This window comes from Cherax quadricarinatus, chromosome 1 (assembly GCF_038502225.1).
Source record: "Cherax quadricarinatus isolate ZL_2023a chromosome 1, ASM3850222v1, whole genome shotgun sequence".
NCBI classification, from domain to species: Eukaryota; Metazoa; Arthropoda; class Malacostraca; order Decapoda; family Parastacidae; genus Cherax; species Cherax quadricarinatus.
In genome coordinates this window covers 100,528,183-100,546,773 of record NC_091292.1, presented here as the reverse complement: position 1 = coordinate 100,546,773, position 18,591 = coordinate 100,528,183, and the positions used below count along the sequence as shown (strand labels likewise).

Sequence of the window (18,591 nt, the reverse complement as noted above, 5' to 3'; positions counted from 1 at the left end):
ACTACTAATAATATACAATACTACTACTACTAATAATATACAATACTACTAATAATAACATACAATACTACTACTAATAATAATATACAATACTACTACTAATAATAATATACAATACTACTACTAATAATATACAATACTACTACTACTAATAATATACAATACTACTACTAATAATAATATACAATACTACTACTACTAATAATATACAATACTACTACTAATAATAATATACAATACTACTACTACTAATAATATACAATACTACTACTAATAATAATATACAATACTACTACTAATAATAATATACAATACTACTACTACTAATAATAATATACAATACTACTACTAATAATAATATACAATACTACTACTAATAATAATATACAATACTACTACTAATAATAATATACAATACTACTACTACTAATAATAATATACAATACTACTACTAATAATAATATACAATACTACTACTAATAATTACATACAATACTACTACTAATAATAATATACAATACTACTACTACTAATAATATACAATACTACTACTACTAATAATAATATACAATACTACTACTAATAATAATATACAATACTACTACTAATAATAATATACAATACTACTACTACTAATAATAATAATAATGTACAATACTACTACTACTAATAATATACAATACTACTACTAATAATAATAATAATATACAATACTACTACTACTAATAATAATAATATACAATACTACTACTACTAATAATAATAATATACAATACTACTACTAATAATAATATACAATACTACTACTAATAATAATATACAATACTACTACTAATAATAATACAATACTACTACTACTAATAATATACAATACTACTACTACTACTGATAATAATATACAATACTACTACTACTAATAATAATACAATACTACTACTACTAATAATATACAATACTACTACTACTGACAATACTACTACTACTGACAATACTACTACTACTGACAATACTACTACTACTACTAAACAATACTACTACTACTACTAATAATAATATACAATACTACTAATAATAATATACAATACTACTACTAATAATAATATACAAAACTATCATGTGGGAGTTCGACACGTGGATTAGGTAAGAAATACTCACGTAGGCTGGTGGTACGTATAATTACAGATAATGTGTGTAACGTGGCCTGCCTCCTCGCTCTGTTGTCATGAAGAAATGTGCTTTCTAGGTGAACTCACATAACTGGCTTTATCGTTCGTGCACAGCTACAATCTCTTGACCAATTATGTGAGCCAAAACAGTAGTAGGACCCGGTACAAGGGTGCAAACAACCACAGGTAGATGAGGTGGGTGTCTGGTGGTGGGTGGCTGGTGGCTGGTGGTGGGAGTGGTGGAGGTAGAGTGTGGTGGGTGAGAGACTCTCGCTGGGGCACTGCCGCGCACCCCACTCTACCCACGAAGGTGGCTTGATAAGCCACTCTATGCCACAGGAATGGTGAAAACCACTCTTAGCATCCAACAGGGAGCACAAAGCGATATAGACAATACTTCAGAGGAACTTGGCTTACTTCTTACTGCGTAGCTTACTTCTCTCTCTCAGCTGGGTTGGCTGACTGGAAGACGTGTAACGATGCACAAAGCACGGAGGAGCAGTTGGATGACAGGAGACAGGCTGGATGATAGGCTGACTGGCGTTCACTTCCACAGTCTGGCTTACTGACTGGCTTAATTGCAAAATCCGGGTCAACCCCTCGGAGATTGAAGCAATTAGCACACGAACTAAGCCAGGAAGCTTGAAACGGCTGCAACAGGCTCGCAGGCTGGAGGTGGTGCGTGAGGGTAGTGCTGGTGGGTGACGGTTCACCTTTGACCCTGCCGCTACTCACAAACAGCCTTCTAACGTCTTGAATTACCCTTAAAAACGTAAATCCACGCTCCACACCGCTGTCACCATTTATCATGTGGGAGTTCGACACGTGGATTAGGTAAGAAATACTCACGTAGGCTGGTGGTACGTATAATTACAGATAATGTGTGTAACGCCCTTACAGCCGTGGCCTGAGGCAGGCCACGGCTGTAAGGGCGTTACACACATTATCTGTAATTATACGTACCACCAGCCTACGTGAGTATTTCTTACCTAATCCACGTGTCGAACTCCCACATGATAAAACTACTACTACTACTAATAAACAATACTACTACTACTACTAATAATAATATACAATACTACTACTAATAATAATATACAATACTACTACTAATAATAATATACAATACTACTACTACTAAACAATACTACTACTACTACTAAACAATACTACTACTACTAATAATAATAATATACAATACTACTACTACTAATAATATACAATACTACTACTAATAATAATATACAATACTACTACTACTAATAATATACAATACTACTACTAATAATAATATACAATACTACTACTACTAATAATATACAATACTACTACTACTACTACTGATAATAAACAATACTACTACTAATAATAATATACAATACTACTACTACTACTAATAATAATAATATACAATACTACTACTAATAATAATATACAATACTACTACTAATAATAATATACAATACTACTACTAATAATAATATACAATACTACTACTAATAATAACATACAATACTACTACTAATAATAATATACAATACTACTACTACTAATAATATACAATACTACTACTAATAATAATATACAATACTACTACTAATAATAATATACAATACTACTACTAATAATAATAATAATAATGTACAATACTACTACTAATAATAATATACAATACTACTACTACTACTAATAATAATATACAATACTACTAATAATAATAATATACAATACTACTACTAATAATAATATACAATACTACTACTAATAATAATATACAATACTACTACTAATAATAATATACAATACTACTACTAATAATAATATACAATACTACTACTACTACTAATAATAATAATAATATACAATACTACTACTACTAATAATATACAATACTACTACTACTACTAATAATAATATACAATACTACTACTACTACTAATAATAATATACAATACTACTACTAATAATAATATACAATACTACTACTAATAATAATATACAATACTACTACTAATAATAATACAATACTACTACTACTAATAATATACAATACTACTACTACTGATAATAAACAATACCACTACTACTACTACTACTACTACTAGTAGTAATAATGAATACAACAACTACGGCTAATAATAATATACAATACTACTACTAATGTTAATAATAAACAATACTACTAACATGTACGTGGTAAGACATGAACTTTCTGGTTTTTCGGAAAAGCGAGAGTTACGCAACTTATACACAAAGGTACCTAACTGTTACACCTGTCTTACTTGTACACAAAGGTACCCAACTGTTACACCTGTCTTACTTGTACACAAAGGTACCCAACTGTTACACCTGTCTTACTTGTACACAAAGGTACCCAACTGTTACACCTGTCTTACTTGTACACAAAGGTACCCAACTGTTACACCTGTCTTACTTATACACAAAGGTACCCAACTGTTACACCTGTCTTACTTATACACAAAGGTACCCAACTGTTACACCTGTCTTACTTATACACAAAGGTACCCAACTGTTACACCTGTCTTACTTATACACAAAGGTACCAACTGTTACACCTGTCTTACTTATACACAAAGGTACCCAACTGTTACACCTGCCTTACTTATACACAAAGGTACCCAACTGTTACACCTGCCTTACTTATACACAAAGGTACCAACTGTTACACCTCTTACTTATACACAAAGGCACCCAACTGTTACACCTGTCTTACTTATACACAAAGGTACCCAACTGTTACACCTGTCTTACTTATACACAAAGGTACCCAACTGTTACACCTGTCTTACTTATACACAAAGGTACCCAACTGTTACACCTGTCTTACTTATACACAAAGGTACCAACTGTTACACCTGTCTTACTTATACACAAAGGCACCCAACTGTTACACCTGTCTTACTTATACACAAAGGTACCCAACTGTTACACCTGTCTTACTTATACACAAAGGTACTCAACTGTTACACCTGTCTTACTTATACACAAAGGTACCCAACTGTTACACCTGTCTTACTTATACACAAAGGTACCCAACTGTTACACCTGTCTTACTTATACACAAAGGTACCCAACTGTTACACCTGTCTTACTTGTACACAATGGTACCCAACTGTTACACCTGTCTTACTTATACACAAAGGTACCCAACTGCTACACCTGTCTTACTTATACACAAAGGTACCCAACTGTTACACCTGTCTTACTTGTACATAAAGGTACCCAACTGTTACACCTGTCTTACTTGTACACAAAGGTACCCAACTGTTACACCTGTCTTACTCATCAACTTCCTGGTATTTTATAACATTTTCAACAAACCCACACACAGGAGAATGGAACTTATGACTACGTTTTGGTCCGACTTGGACCATTAACTAGCCCAAGTCGGACCGAAACATCGTCATTTGTTTCATTCTCCTACGTGCGGGTTATTTGTGTAGTGTTCCAGTCACGGTATTGTGTCTTATTGCTCTTCACACAATTTAGACCAACGCGGCTTTAGATCAGAAAGATCCTGTCACCCTCAAAGCTCGAATCATTACGATAAAATTTCAGAGGAATTAGATGAAAAACACAAATGAAGCTGTAGTTAGAAAAATGTGAACAAGGCGTTTAAGCTTATTAAAATGATCTTTAAAAAGGTATGATGGAATTAAAGTCTGTATCCCTGACACCTACCATCTTTAGCCCTCCAGTGGTTGTAGTCCTGACACATATTTCTTTATAGGTGTCTCGTAGTTCGGCTGCTACCGCACTCAGCTCAAATACCTGGGTCCGTGGTTTGATCCCCGGTACGAATGGAATCATTTGGGCGTGTTTCCTTAAGACACCTGCTGTCCCTGTTCACCTAGCAGTAAATAGGATCCTGGGTGTTATACGACTGGTGTGGGTCGCATCCTAAGGACAAAATTAACCTAATTTTCCCGAAATGCTCTACATAACAAGGGGCTTTCTATATAGACTGTTACTGATGTCAGCTAGATCTGTATACGTTGTGAAGTACTTGTACAAATAATGTATTATTATTATCATCATCTTTTAGCGACTAGTGGTTGGCACTTAGTACAGCCCTTCGTGTTGCTATCTCTGGCACTCATTCACAAACACATCAGTATCACTTCAGGAAGTATCTTCATCTTCCTCGTCCTCCAAGCCTAACAGTTAATTGCAACACCTTTGACTTATGCAAATGTATGCCTCGCCTACCGCGCTAATGTTGACGCAGCCACACATGTTCCTTTCACCTGAGATGTGACGCCAGCATCCTGCCATTCCTCTCACCTGAGATGTGACCCCAGCATCCTGCCATTCCTCTCACCTGAGATGTGACCCCAGCATCTGTCATTCATCGCGCCTAAGACGAGACTCCAGCATCCAACCCTTCTTGTAAATTTCTCACCTGAGATTAAACTCCAGCATCCTTACCATCTTTGTAACCTCACACCTGTGATTAACTCCAGCATCCTACCCTCCCTTTCGTAACATCACACGCGAGATGAGGCTACAGTATCCTACCCTCCCTCACAATAATCACCCAAGAAAAGCATTTATATCTAGTTTCGTCAAAAAGTATCGGTAACTTTTCCTTTTACCTCAAAATAAAGGTAGAAAGAACAAAGATAAAAATCTAAACCCTAAATAAATGAGTACATATTCATGGCTGAAGAAATTAATATATATATAAAAAAGACCGAGACTACTTCATTCACTACGCTAAAAGAATTCTCCCAACTAAAGTTGCACACCAGGAACCAATAAACACACTTCCAACTTTGGACGAGGACCCGTGGATGAGGGTGCGGTGGGTGGGGGTGCTGTGAGTGAGGGTTCGGTGGGTGGGGGTGCTGTGAGTGAGGGTTCGGTGGGTGGGGGTGCTGTGAGTAAGTGTTCGGTGGGTGGGGGTGCTGTGAGTGAGGGTGCAGTGGGTAAGGGTGTGGGACAAGGATATGGGGAAGAGCGTTTCTGTTGAACAGAAGGAATTATATATTATTAAGTTTAAAGCCTACCAAGTGAACGTGGTCATTAAGACTTATTCCATTGCTCACCAATAATCAAGAATACTTTAAATCCCCTAAAAAGGGATTACACCACCGTGTATATACAACTGTAGGTGTACATACAATCGCAAACGATCTCAACAATCTTAACAATGCAGAATAAGCCACAAGGGGACGGAAATCTTTAGCTCTAGATCTTTCGCACTCTCGTGCGTCGTCAGGAGTTGTACAATATTGCAAGACAGCAACAATTAGGAGGGGAAATTCTCTACGGCAAGGCAGAAGGTATCAGTGGCGGCCCACTGGGCCGCCACTGATACCTTCTGCCTTGCCTCAGAATTTCCCTTATTTGTTGTCTTGCAACACTGCATAGCTCTTGACGACGCACGAGTACGAAAAATCTAGAGCTAAAGACTTCCATCCCCATATGGCTTGTTCTGCACACTTCTAGGCACCTTATCAAGCCGTAACAGTTTGATAAAGCTCCTGGAGAGTGAAACGTTGCCTCAATAAAATGTCACATTAGTTGCACTTGTGACCTTTTACTTAACATATTGTCGGTAGTTCTACGAACATTAATACACCTCAAGGTGTGCAGAACAAGCCACGCTAGGGGAGGATGGGATTTGGTTAGGGGAGGATGAGATTAGGTTAGTGGGGAAAGAAGGGGTGGGTAGAAGGTGTACTCTGGTGGAAGATGTACCCGGGTGGTTGATGTATCCTGGTGGAAGCTACACCCGGGATGAAGATGGACCCAGGTACAAGGGGCTTGCCCTTCATCCTTACTCCAACCATCCACTTACCAGAAATTTTGTTTACAATTTGGCGGAAGCAAAGAGATGTCCAGAGAGAAGGGAAAGGGGAAAAGAGTATGGGTGAAGGTAGAAGAGGAGTGGGGTAGGCCACAGAGGTGGCTGGCAGACTGTGGTAAGGAAAAGACAGAGAGGACAAAGGTGTAAAAAGAGAGGTGGAAAACAAGTGAAGTGTTTGGAGTACAGGCAGGTGGAGAGTTTGAACGAGGAAGAGCGAGAAGGAAAGAGGCTCCAAAATAGAGTAGTTTCTGGTCAAAAATAAAGAGTTGCGCACCTGAGGAAAAGCATTCCACTTCTAAACTAGCAGGCTGGGAGTCTTCACCAAAACTCACGCTTAGGAGAGGCGATATTAATAAAAAATACTAAGGATATCGAATCAAGTGGAACAACTTTACGAGTAGGGTAACCGAGGATAGGACCTTGGGCATCTTAAAAAATAGATTGGGCAAATATACGAGTGGGAGAGGTAGGGGTTGACTGGCGTTTAGTGTACCGGAGTAAATTCTTGGGTAGCTTTGGGGAAAGGATGGACAAATACATGGGTGGTTTTGATAAGGACCTGCCCTATATGGGACAGTAGACCTGCTGCAGTTAGGGAGAGAGAGGGAATGCATGGACAGAGACGTGTGAACAGAAGTGAAGAGGTGAATGTCGTAGCTGGAGACACTAGAGATAATGTAAAGGGCACGAATAGATCCAGAACCCGTAAAGATGATTCTGGTATATACAATATAATGCCGCCGTCTGTCAGCACGGCCGGACACACACAGTACCCCTGAAATATGCGAGGAAGTTAAGAAAATCCTAATTGTAACGAAAAGAGAACTCGTGCAGGGATGCGTATCAAGCGACGAAGCCAGAAATGTTTAGTGAAAATTATTATTTGGAGCAACATAAGCAGCCATTCAAGCCTGAACTTAAAAGCTTGGCGTGGTCCCCAGCAACGTGCCAAGTGACTTCAAAAATAAGAAAAATGAAATAAATGAAGTGTGGGTGTCACCTCACAGCCTCCAGCCATCTCTAAATTGGAAATATTTCGACAAGCGAGTTTATATTGCCAAGAATGTCATATGATTTGAGGTTGCCTTAAATACCAAAAGACATGGTATATCCCCTAGCTTACAAGAGAACTTTACTAACCTGTAAGTTTTCAATAATACACATATTTCATGTAGCTTTCAGGATGCATTTTATGAAGCCTTAAACAGCACATGCGAGTCTAGGAAACACTAAAGCGGAGTTCTGTGTATACATCTCTGAAGACTAGGATAACAGTTACCCTTAAAGGTTCCAAAACACAGCTCACTTATCAAAATATACATAAAAAAACCACTAATCTTAAAACTACGATAATTCAAGTTGTTGCAAACATCACACGTGATGCATACACGTCAAAGACTTAGAGAATTCAGCTTTTTTTTTTTTTTTTTTTTTTTAGACCCAGCATACTGTAAATACCAAGTTTAATTTACCTCAAATGTCTCAAACATTGTTTCAAACTCTCCCAAAAAAGTCAGCTTACTTCAAATGCCCAAAAGAGTCCCAAGTACCTCAAGGGCCCCACGCTTACCTCAAAGATTCCAGCTGCTCAATTTACCTTAAAGGTCCCAAAAGTCCAGCACACTTCAAAGATTCCAAGAACCCAGTTTACCTCTAATGCCCGAAAGTTCGGTTTACCTCAAAGGCCCCAAGAGGTCAGTTTACCTCTAAAGTTACAAAAGTCCAGCTTAACACAAGTGTCCAAACTGTCCAATGACTTACTTGCTTTGGAAGGTTATTGAATTTTAAAACTTTAATTTCCTCAGAGACAAAGCCTCAACGATCAAAAGCTCAGTATTAAGAACCACAAGAGCTAAATTACATTCATTGACAGTAAAAGTTCTTAGCCTAAACACCACAGGAGATCTGGTAGCCCCAATAGAAAAAAAGCCCACTTAGCCTCAAAGGACCAGAAGACTTGAAAACAATAAAAATTAACCTAGCCTTCAAAAAATCAAATGAGGTCTGATACTCGACAAAACAAAACATTCTCTTACTCTCAACACCACAAGAACCTTTTTAGCACCCCTCCTTTCCACTCTATCCTAAGCATTTACAAACAACTCTATAGATAAAATAAAATAAAGTGTACCTCAGGTGTGTACCTCAGTGAGTCAAAAGCTAAAATTACCAAGCAGGAAAACAAAACATCAGCAGCAGCAACCGCAGCCGCAACAGCAACAGAAGTAACAAGCAGCAGTGAGATAATTAAGACATTGTTGTCAACTCAGCCGCACGTGGCTAGCCTCCATTTTTGTATTCCAAAATTGTCTCCCTGTAGCTGCACTTGTGGCTATTCTCAGTCGCTCAACTTTTAACTGCTCCACATGACTGCTTGTGACTGTGATAATATGAATGTACTTTTAGCTGATATCTGTGACTATGACTGCCTACTTCTATTATTTTTTTAAGCAACAGCTTATTTGTTTACAGGCTGAGCTCTTATTCTACCTCAGCTCATTTTAAAGCCAGGCTCCAGCTAGGCTGCGACCTACAACAGTCTACCATCACCCAAGTACTATTTATTGTTAGGTGAGCAAGAACAGAAGGCGCTAGATTTCGCCATAGGTGCCTCTCTACCTGGGGATCGAATCCAGGGCTTTTGTAGCTTCACTTATAACAGTTCCCTGATTGTTCCTGATAACTGGCTGCTTTGTGTACTCCATCTTCTAAGATTTTTGGCTAATACTTGTAACTGTTCTTGAGCTTGGAACAGACTACTTTCTCGTTGTTTGAATCAGCAGTTACTGTCTGTGGTTTGATTTGTAACTGTTTCTAGCTTTGTTAGCCGTTACTTGCCTCAGAATAGCTTCTGAAACAATGACTAAATACCTCTGGTGAAGCTCTTAAGTATAAAAAAAAAAATTATTATTGCCGCCCCTGGGCCAGTCTTTTTTTTTTTTTCTGACTGGCTTGACTTTCTGGGAAGGATTTCAAGAATATAACACTGATCGACTGTAAATCATATTACGTATTTCAACTAAGAATATAACACTGATCGACTGTAAATCAAATTACGTATTTCAACTAAGAATATAACACTGATCGACTGTAAATCATACTACGTATTTCAATTATGTATTACTTCTTTTTCTTTGTTTTACATTAAGTGTTGCAGACCTGGTAGTGTTCGACTAAAGTCTGGATTGACTAACCCTCTAATGTATCGTATTTGACCTCCAAATTAAACACATTATTTCGTGGTAAATGTTATCCACAATTAACCCACAATTATGAGAGAAAACTTCAGACGATTCGGCCCGCTGTGGATCATTATCAAGTCGCGAGTGAGAGAGAAAAAGGTAAGTCAAAAGACAAGTCATGACAGTAGTTGGAGACAGCCAATGTCACGAGAGAAGAGGAGGCAACCGTGATCAGATCAAGCAATCTGTGTTCTGAAGATTAAAACAGTTTACGGTGTACTGGGTGAGGCAAGCATCAATGAAAACAAGACAAGAGACTGAGATTCATGTTAAGAATGTTGCGTATAAGAGCCAAGTCAAGAAGTGGAGTTTGTGGAGGCCAGAAATGGGATCGACAGTTTTAGCAGAGGACCAGCTTATGGGCCAGCTATGGTCTCTAGCATGACAGAAAAGTACATCGTTAGTATCGGCAGAGCGAAAACACTGGCCGCTCCCTTGCGACCAGGGTCACCCATGTACTGGAAAGAGCTAAAACAGCAAACAGAGAAGACACCGGAAGCATTAGGAGAAGAATTATGAATCAGTAATAACAATTATTATTATGGGGAGCGCTAAACCCTTTGCAATAACAGTAAATTTTCGGTTAACTCAACATCTTAATAAAAAAAGACATCCTTTCATTCTCTGTTAAAATGTGAAAATGGATATTTAACATCACAGGCGCAATTTTTTTATCTTATTATATAGAAATATATTAATAAACTAAAAGTAAATTTGTTGCAATACTTAAATGCCAAAACATCCTGATTAATACACATCTTCATTAATTTACGCTCTTGTATTAGTGACGTACCACAATACAAGAGCGCAATACAATAATAATACAACAGTAAGCCTACCAGGATTACTCTTAGCCCCTTTGACAGGGGGTCGACGCCCCCACCGGGGGTTGGAGAAAATTTCTCCACATTTACTGTAGGATCCTCGACAAAGGGCATCCTGAAACAGCATCCTACCAGGAATACTTTATTTACCTTGTCACATTGCCGTACACCGGCGCAGACATCCTTCATGGGCGGCCCTCGCGTCCTTTCACTCAGCCGCGGCCATGGGTGAGTGGGCGTGCAAGCGTGGGCGTGCGGGTGTGTGGGGCCGCAGTGTAGCTAGGCTCGCATGTGGGCGTAAGGGGTACGCCCGAGATCCTTGGGGTGTGTGGGCGGCTAGGTATGCGTGCAGGCGTGTTTGGGCAGTCAGGCATGCGGGCGGGCGTGTTTGGGCGGGCAGGTATGCAGGTGGGAGTGCAGGGGACGGGGCTTCAACAAAACCGGCGATGGGACTTTACTGAAGCTGGCGGGAGTGGGCGGGATCCTCGGCTAGTTAACGGGGCACACGCAAAACGAGGAACTTGGCACAGGTGCGGGCGTGGGTTGGGCACGTGGGCCAGGCGTGGGTAGTGAGCGTGGGAAGTATGGGCGTGGCAGGGCGTCGCTCCCAGTACAAGTGGAGTAGTATTGTTACCTCACTACGTGGGCTCTGAACCACCTGCCGACCTCCTATAAAGTTTCCCCATTTTCACTGTAATATCAACTCTCTCTCTTATCATCTGCTATCAAACGTGACAAATTATATGATATACAACGACAGTAACACGTTAGCTTATTATATTACTATTATTACTGTTAGTAGTGTGAATATAATTATTTTAATTTGTACAGAGCTACCAAATAATAGAAATGTCTTGTATCTAGTCAATGAGCTAGCTGCCAAGTCAAAGACACCTCACCCAATTTACATCAATATTAAATTAAACTGTATCAAGATTTCACAAAGTTTATAGCGTCAACTCAAAGGCACCCGAGCGCCAAGCGCGCACATACACTTCACAAGGTCACCAAGACAGAACTGTGAGCTACTAGACTGAGTCTCATTCAGTCACGGTGGTATAAGGTTGATTGAGGCACCAGCGCAAAACACCTGTTGGTGACTGACACCACTCCACCTGATGAGAATCTTGGTTATCCAGTGTGCAGCAACACAGACTTGGTGACGACTGGCACCAGAAAGTAATTCTTTCTAGGATATTGCATCGCGACGTTTTATGGCACAGACGTTGGCAGCATCACGTCATCTCTTGCAGACGACACACATCGAATGGCACTAGATATGCGGAGGAGTCGCCCTCGGGCATGGCACTACATCGAAGTCACCAAAACACAGTCAAAACATGTCGCATACCACGCGTACCAGTGATGTGCTTCACACGCATGACGCTGCGTTTCTGCGTCACTAAGCTTTTAACAGGTGGTGGTGGTGATTGTAGCATAAGAGGGGTGGTAGTGGACGGTGCAACGGCGGACAAGTCCCCTCATGGACGGTGGACAAGGTTCGGTGGACGAGGGGACGGGGTGAGAGTGTATTGGAGCACCAGCTGCGTGCAAGGTGGTGAGGGAATGGCAGCAGCAGCTCCAGTTACCGGGCCTGAGGGATGAGCTCAGCCTCCCAGATGGCACTGTTAATGCCTCCCTCGTTGGCCACAGTGGCGGGCCAATTCAGATGGCAATGTTAATGATCCCCTCGTTGGCCGGAGTGTAGCGGGTGATCCAAATGGCACTGTTAATGTTACCCTCGTTGGCCGCAGTGGAGAGGGATCTAGATGATACTTAATGATCCTCTCTTTGGCACCAGTGGCGGCAGATCCAGATGGCACTGTGCAGCGGGGAATCCAAATGGCACTTTAATGATCCCATCGTTGGCCCCATTGGCAAGGGATTTCACTCTTGTTTCCTCACAGTCTTACACGCTACTCCCTCTTCCTTGAATACAATTCACTTAGACACTCCTCTCACTTTTCAAAATGTTCTTCCACTATGCTCACCGTCTGATTCACCCTCGCAACACTATATTCACGCCTTGATGCACCCTCAACGCTTCCACTTACGTTAATATATCAACGACACGAAAAAAAATTAAACAAAAACTGTGATTTTCTGATAACACTGTGAGAGATCCCAGGAATGTCAAAGAAAGTCGGTGTGTGTTTGGATGATGTGGTTATGAAAGGGTGAGGCGAGTGAGAGAAAAGGCGGTGTGTGTGTTTGAGGGGGAAGGGACCTTCTCCTTCAGCGCCTCCGTCGTCAAGGTGTTGTGCATGTTTGTGGGGGTCCTTCAACGCCTCCACCGTCAGGCATGCCGGAAGGCACCCATAGGCATTAATAATAGCAGTGCAGCTGGCTGGCGGGCCTCTCTACAACCCTCTTCACCATCTCTTCTCTTCTTGTCCTAACCTCTCTAGTTCCCTGATTTTTTTCAATGTCACCTTTCAGGAGGTTTTTTAAGCAGGTGTGTTAAGAGTGCCAAGGGCTGCAATGACGGTAGGCGTGTAAGAGTGACAGGGGTCGGAATGATGGCAGGTGTGTAGGAGTGCCAGGGGTGTTGCGATGACAGCAGGTGTGTAAAATGCCAGGGGTTGTAATAACGACAGGTGTGCAGAAGTGCCAGGGGTTGTAATAACGACAGGTGTGTAAAGTGCCAGGGGTTCCAATGAGGGCAGGTGTGGTGGTGGGAGTCACCAGTGATACCACTTTTGGAGCAGATGGCCAGCAATCAATTGGTACAGACGATAACAGGTGGCGCTGGGGAACAGCAGGTGGTATATGGAACCAGGAGATGATGTTGAGGTGCCAAAGTGAAGAAATTAGTGATTTTAAGCTACAGGTGGTTAAGTTACTAAGAAACACCAGCTACAAGCGCAGGTGGTATATGAATGATGCTGAATCACAGCTGGTAGTGGTCGTAGGAGGCAAGTGGTGGCGGTGTAGGTGGGGAAGAGTAGTGGCGTACGTGGAACAAGTGGTGGTGTACGTGGCACAGGTGGTGGTAGTGTTAATATGGTGACAACAGGTGGTGGCAGTGGCGGTGAGCACCTGCTAGGTAGTGGTAGTGGTGGCAGGGAGGTTCACCATTCAGTGGTGTTCGGACCCGCTCACCCCCGGAGCTTTCCCTGCGGACACTGCCTGCCCTACTGCCTACCTCAACCCGCCACGCCCACCGCCCATATCCCTGTTGACAGCTGTGGGCGGGGCCACTCCCGCCGCCCGCACCTCGCTACTCCACCTCTTCCACCTGGCGGGGAAAGCAAAGTATATTAGATCTCCAACATCTGTCACGTGAAATCTAAAACAGTCACACGAAATCTAAAATGAACCACAAAACTGCATGCTCAACGATAGGGTGTATAAGCATACTGAATACAATACAAGTTTCATACACTAGAAACACTTTACGAAAATAAAGACAAAAAAAAATTGACCACTTTCGTGAGTTTACATCCACATCTTCGGAGTTTTGAGACTCTCTGGTCGCGGGTTCTATCCCCACCCGTGGTATGGTTTATCTTCGGATCATATTTTTTTTCCCACTGATATTTTCTCACTAGTATACGCAGCCTCCTGCAAGCACATTATCCAAACACCCCAGCAATATCCACTAACATTATGCTAAGCCACCTCTACCCTAGTCAACATTAAGGAAACAAATCACAACACCGTAGCTGCAACAATTCACAACTGATTCATCAGCTGGAGATTAAAGAATACCACCTTTCAGTCTGTCCTTGATCATTATCAAGTCGCGACTTGATAACAGTCGAGGACGGACTGAAAACTAATCTATTTTCATCCGTAACCGATGGGTTAGTTGAAAAACACATTTATTATCCTACGCAACTAATGAGTTAGTTGAGAACACATTGATTATCCAGTCCTTTCACTCACATGCGACACCCACACCTCGCTCGCCAAGGTATACATACACTCTGCCATCCTCCCTTCTCTCCACACCCCCACCACACACACACATACACTGCCTACACCCTAGCCTCCAACACCCACACAGTAAACAAGCCACACCTGGTTTTAATTATGACATCGTTTGGCAGGCACCACCCTTCTTCCTTGTCACGCACAAGCGCACGCACGCATACGCCGGAGCATGCACGCACACTAATCCTCCCAAAACTAAAAAAAAGAAAAGAGAAAGGAACATCCGTGGTCCTATTGGTAGTGTGTAAGCCTGGCAAGCACCAGTCTTAAAGATCGAACCCACAACATTTCATTGCTTCTACACACGTGTAATATATATATATATATATATATATATATATATATATATATATATATATATATATATATATATATATATATATATATATATATATATTACATTGTCACAACAAAGCTTGGTGTATCTTACTGTACTGGGTGTATTGGATGCATCTTACTGTATAGGAGAATGCTCGAAAATATCTCACTAAACGGCATATTGCAAGAAAGTAATTTTTCTCTGTGTTCTTGGGAGGGATACACTAAGGACTGGCTTCCTCGACAGGATTATTAATTTCCAGATGAAGCATGAAGCCTTTAAGTGTTGCACCGAGCCTGGTAATGGGAGGTAAAGAGGAAGGGTAATAATGTTGGTAAAATTATCGACAATATGTTAGGTAAAAGGACGCAAGTGCAACTATTGCGACATTTCACTGTGGCAACGTTTCGCTCTCCAGGCGCTGTCTCAAGCCGTAACTGTTTGACAAAGTTCATGGAGAGCTAAACGTTGCCACAATAAAATGTCGCAATAGTTGCACTTGTGTTCTTTTACCTAATAAGAGAAGGGTAGTTCCAATGTTATTGATTAGCTTACAAGCCCTGGTCAGTAGTTATAGCATATTTATGATGCTCAGTCCAGACCTCAAGAAATCTGTCTTGCCTACATCAAAGCCAGTCTCTTCAAGAAATAGAATATACTCAGCCTCTCTTCAACAGATTCCAACAGACCCCTGGCTGTCTTCGAGGGAACTCGAGAAGGTCCTCAAATCAGTTTCTGATCGGTCGGGCTGTAGTGTATAGGTTGGCATGCGGACACCAACAGCCTGATGGATCAGGCCTGCAACCAGGAGACCTGGTCTGGGACAGGGTCGCGGGGAGCGGTGACCTCCAGAAGCGACTCCTGATAACCTCCGGGTAACCTCGGACCGGGCTGAGAGAGCCCTCGAAAGCGTTACAGGCATGTCACAGGACGAAGGTGGTGGTGGCGGTTGTGATAGTGCTGGTTGTGGTGGTGGTGGTGGGATTGCTGGTGGTAGGTGAAGGGGGTGGTGGTTGTAGTTGGTGAGAGGGGGGTGGGGTAGTGGGAGAGGATACAAATTCATTGCCTCTGAGGTCAGCAGTGGGAAAACCTCACCATCTTCTGGAGGTGTGTGTCGGGGGCGGGCTAAGGGTGTTCGTTAGCACCGATTTGTTTGCATGGGTCGGGTCATAGCTCCTGACCCAGCTTCTTAAACACCAACGACCGCCATTACTGGCCTCTGGCCACCTGAGCTCCCTCTTAACTGCTAATAAAACTAGGTATCTAGTTTTGCCTCAACCACATCTAGGTCCAGCTCACACCACTTCCCTACTACTTCGAATGAGAAAACGAAGTGCTTCATAACATTCCGTATATCCTTATGTCTGGGCCTTGCATCATCACCTTATTCCCGAGTTCCGTTGTACTCATGTCCTCTCTAGTCCTGTAACTTACAGAATTAGTCTTGCTGCAAATACTTGTATCTTTTCAAGCTTTTCAACATGATTAATCAGACGGGGACTAAGTTATGCTGCATGTTTTAAGATGGACTTTATGTACGTTGTGTACTAAGACCCAGAACATTCTCTGTTAAGAAAATTGCTAGCCTCGCATAGGCTGTTGGCGTCTTGCGGTTGTTCCTCTAGGCCAGTGATATACATATTTGCTGTGATGTGACCCCCCTCTTCCTTTAAATCTTTTTTTTTCTGTTGACACTTGTAGTTTGTCACTCAGTCTGTATTACGCGTGCACAGTTTCGTTTATAGTTGCTGATTCATAACTCTCGTCTTCGTGTCGTCTACTTATCTCAATTCAGCCTGTCCCAATCCAGTCAATCCTCCCTGGGTATGTTATAATCGCAGACGAAATGACCCAGGAAATACAGGTCCAGGACCGACTGAAAAGTGGTCTAAATTCTCCTTAAATTTTGTGATAGTTGAAGAGTTGTTGGGGGTCTTGGTGGTTTGCCTTAATTCTTCAGTGACGAGAGGTTGCATCCTGGCAACACAAGCGATGCACATGTTTATCTGTATATACATTAAGGCAGGTTCCTTAATGGTGGTAAGGTGCTCTTAAACCAAGGAATCGGGACTTGTCCTTTCCTAGGATCGAACCTAATTATCGCCCATTCCCTCAAACGCTGTATTACCTCTATGGGTTTAGAACTCTCCCCTAAACATAATAATGCACGTGCATCACTAAGTCACTGCTCCACGCGCATCACTAAGCCATTGCTGCATGTGCATCACTAAGCCACTGCAGCACGTACATCACTAAGTCACTGTTGCACATGCATCACTAAGCCACTGCTGCACATGCATCATTAAGCCACTGCTGCACATGCATCACTAAGCCGCTGCTGCACGTGCATCACTAAGCCACTGCTGCACGTGCATCACTAAGCCACTGCTGCACGTGCATCACTAAGCCACTAATGTACGTGCATCACTAAGCCACTGCTGCACGTGCATCACTAAGCCACTGCTGCATATGCATCACTAAGCTACTGCTGCACATGCATCACTAAGCCACTGCTGCACATGCATCACTAAGCCACTGCTGAACATGCATCACTAAGCCACTGCTGCACACGCATCACTAAGCCACTGCTGCACACGCATCACTAAGCCACTCCTGCACACGCATCACTAAGCCACTCCTGCACATGCATCACTAAGCCACTGCTGAACATGCATCACTAAGCTACTGCTGCACTTGCACCACTAAGTCACTGCTCTGTCAGGCGAGTGGAGTTAGTTTTTCTAATTGCTTATTTGTGGTTTAACCTCTTTCAAACGTTTATGTAACATAATCCAAGATAAAGAAAACAGAAGCCAAGTTCACGGGGAACGTTAAAAAACTGACGCTAAGAAGCGAATAAGAAAATGAACAATGTAATAGCCAGGATAGGTAGAGGTGCAGATAGCACTGTCGGTGCTTTCCTCGAGATTCCTTCCACATCACGACAAGCTATTACCAAACCAGATCCAGAAAATGGGAGAGTTAAGATAATATTAATTAAGAGAATGGTGGGTGTGATAAGAGGGAAGGCAAGAAAGGAAGGGGGAGATAGGTGGGGGGTAAGGTGAAGGGGTGAGGGGTTGTGGCGAGGGGTGAGGGGAGTGGACTGAGGGAGTAGCAGTCACTCCCCGTTCGCCAACTTGCTTACGGTGCGGGTGTCAAGCAAGGTGATGTTGAAATTGCAAGTAGCCAGACTACACGGTAGTGCATTGCAATGCATTATAGTACATTGTACTGCACTCTTGTACATGGTAGTACACTCTCATACAGG

At 41.7% G+C, this 18,591-nt stretch overlaps 1 protein-coding gene across 3 annotated transcripts in view; it reads right to left on the bottom strand.

Moving 5' to 3' along the window:
* The window catches only part of raw, a 318,621-nt gene that overhangs the window by 273,309 nt on the left and 26,721 nt on the right, over positions 1–18,591 (bottom strand). For 2 of the 3 annotated variants that reach the window (XM_070085138.1, XM_070085165.1), the window contains exon 2: positions 11,216–14,303. The exons of the other annotated variant lie outside the window; for it this stretch is intronic. In XM_070085138.1, coding sequence (XP_069941239.1) covers positions 11,216–11,247 — 32 coding nt within the window. In that variant the 5' untranslated portion in view covers positions 11,248–14,303. The remainder of the gene's footprint in view (positions 1–11,215; positions 14,304–18,591) is intronic. 3 annotated transcript variants of the gene reach the window in all.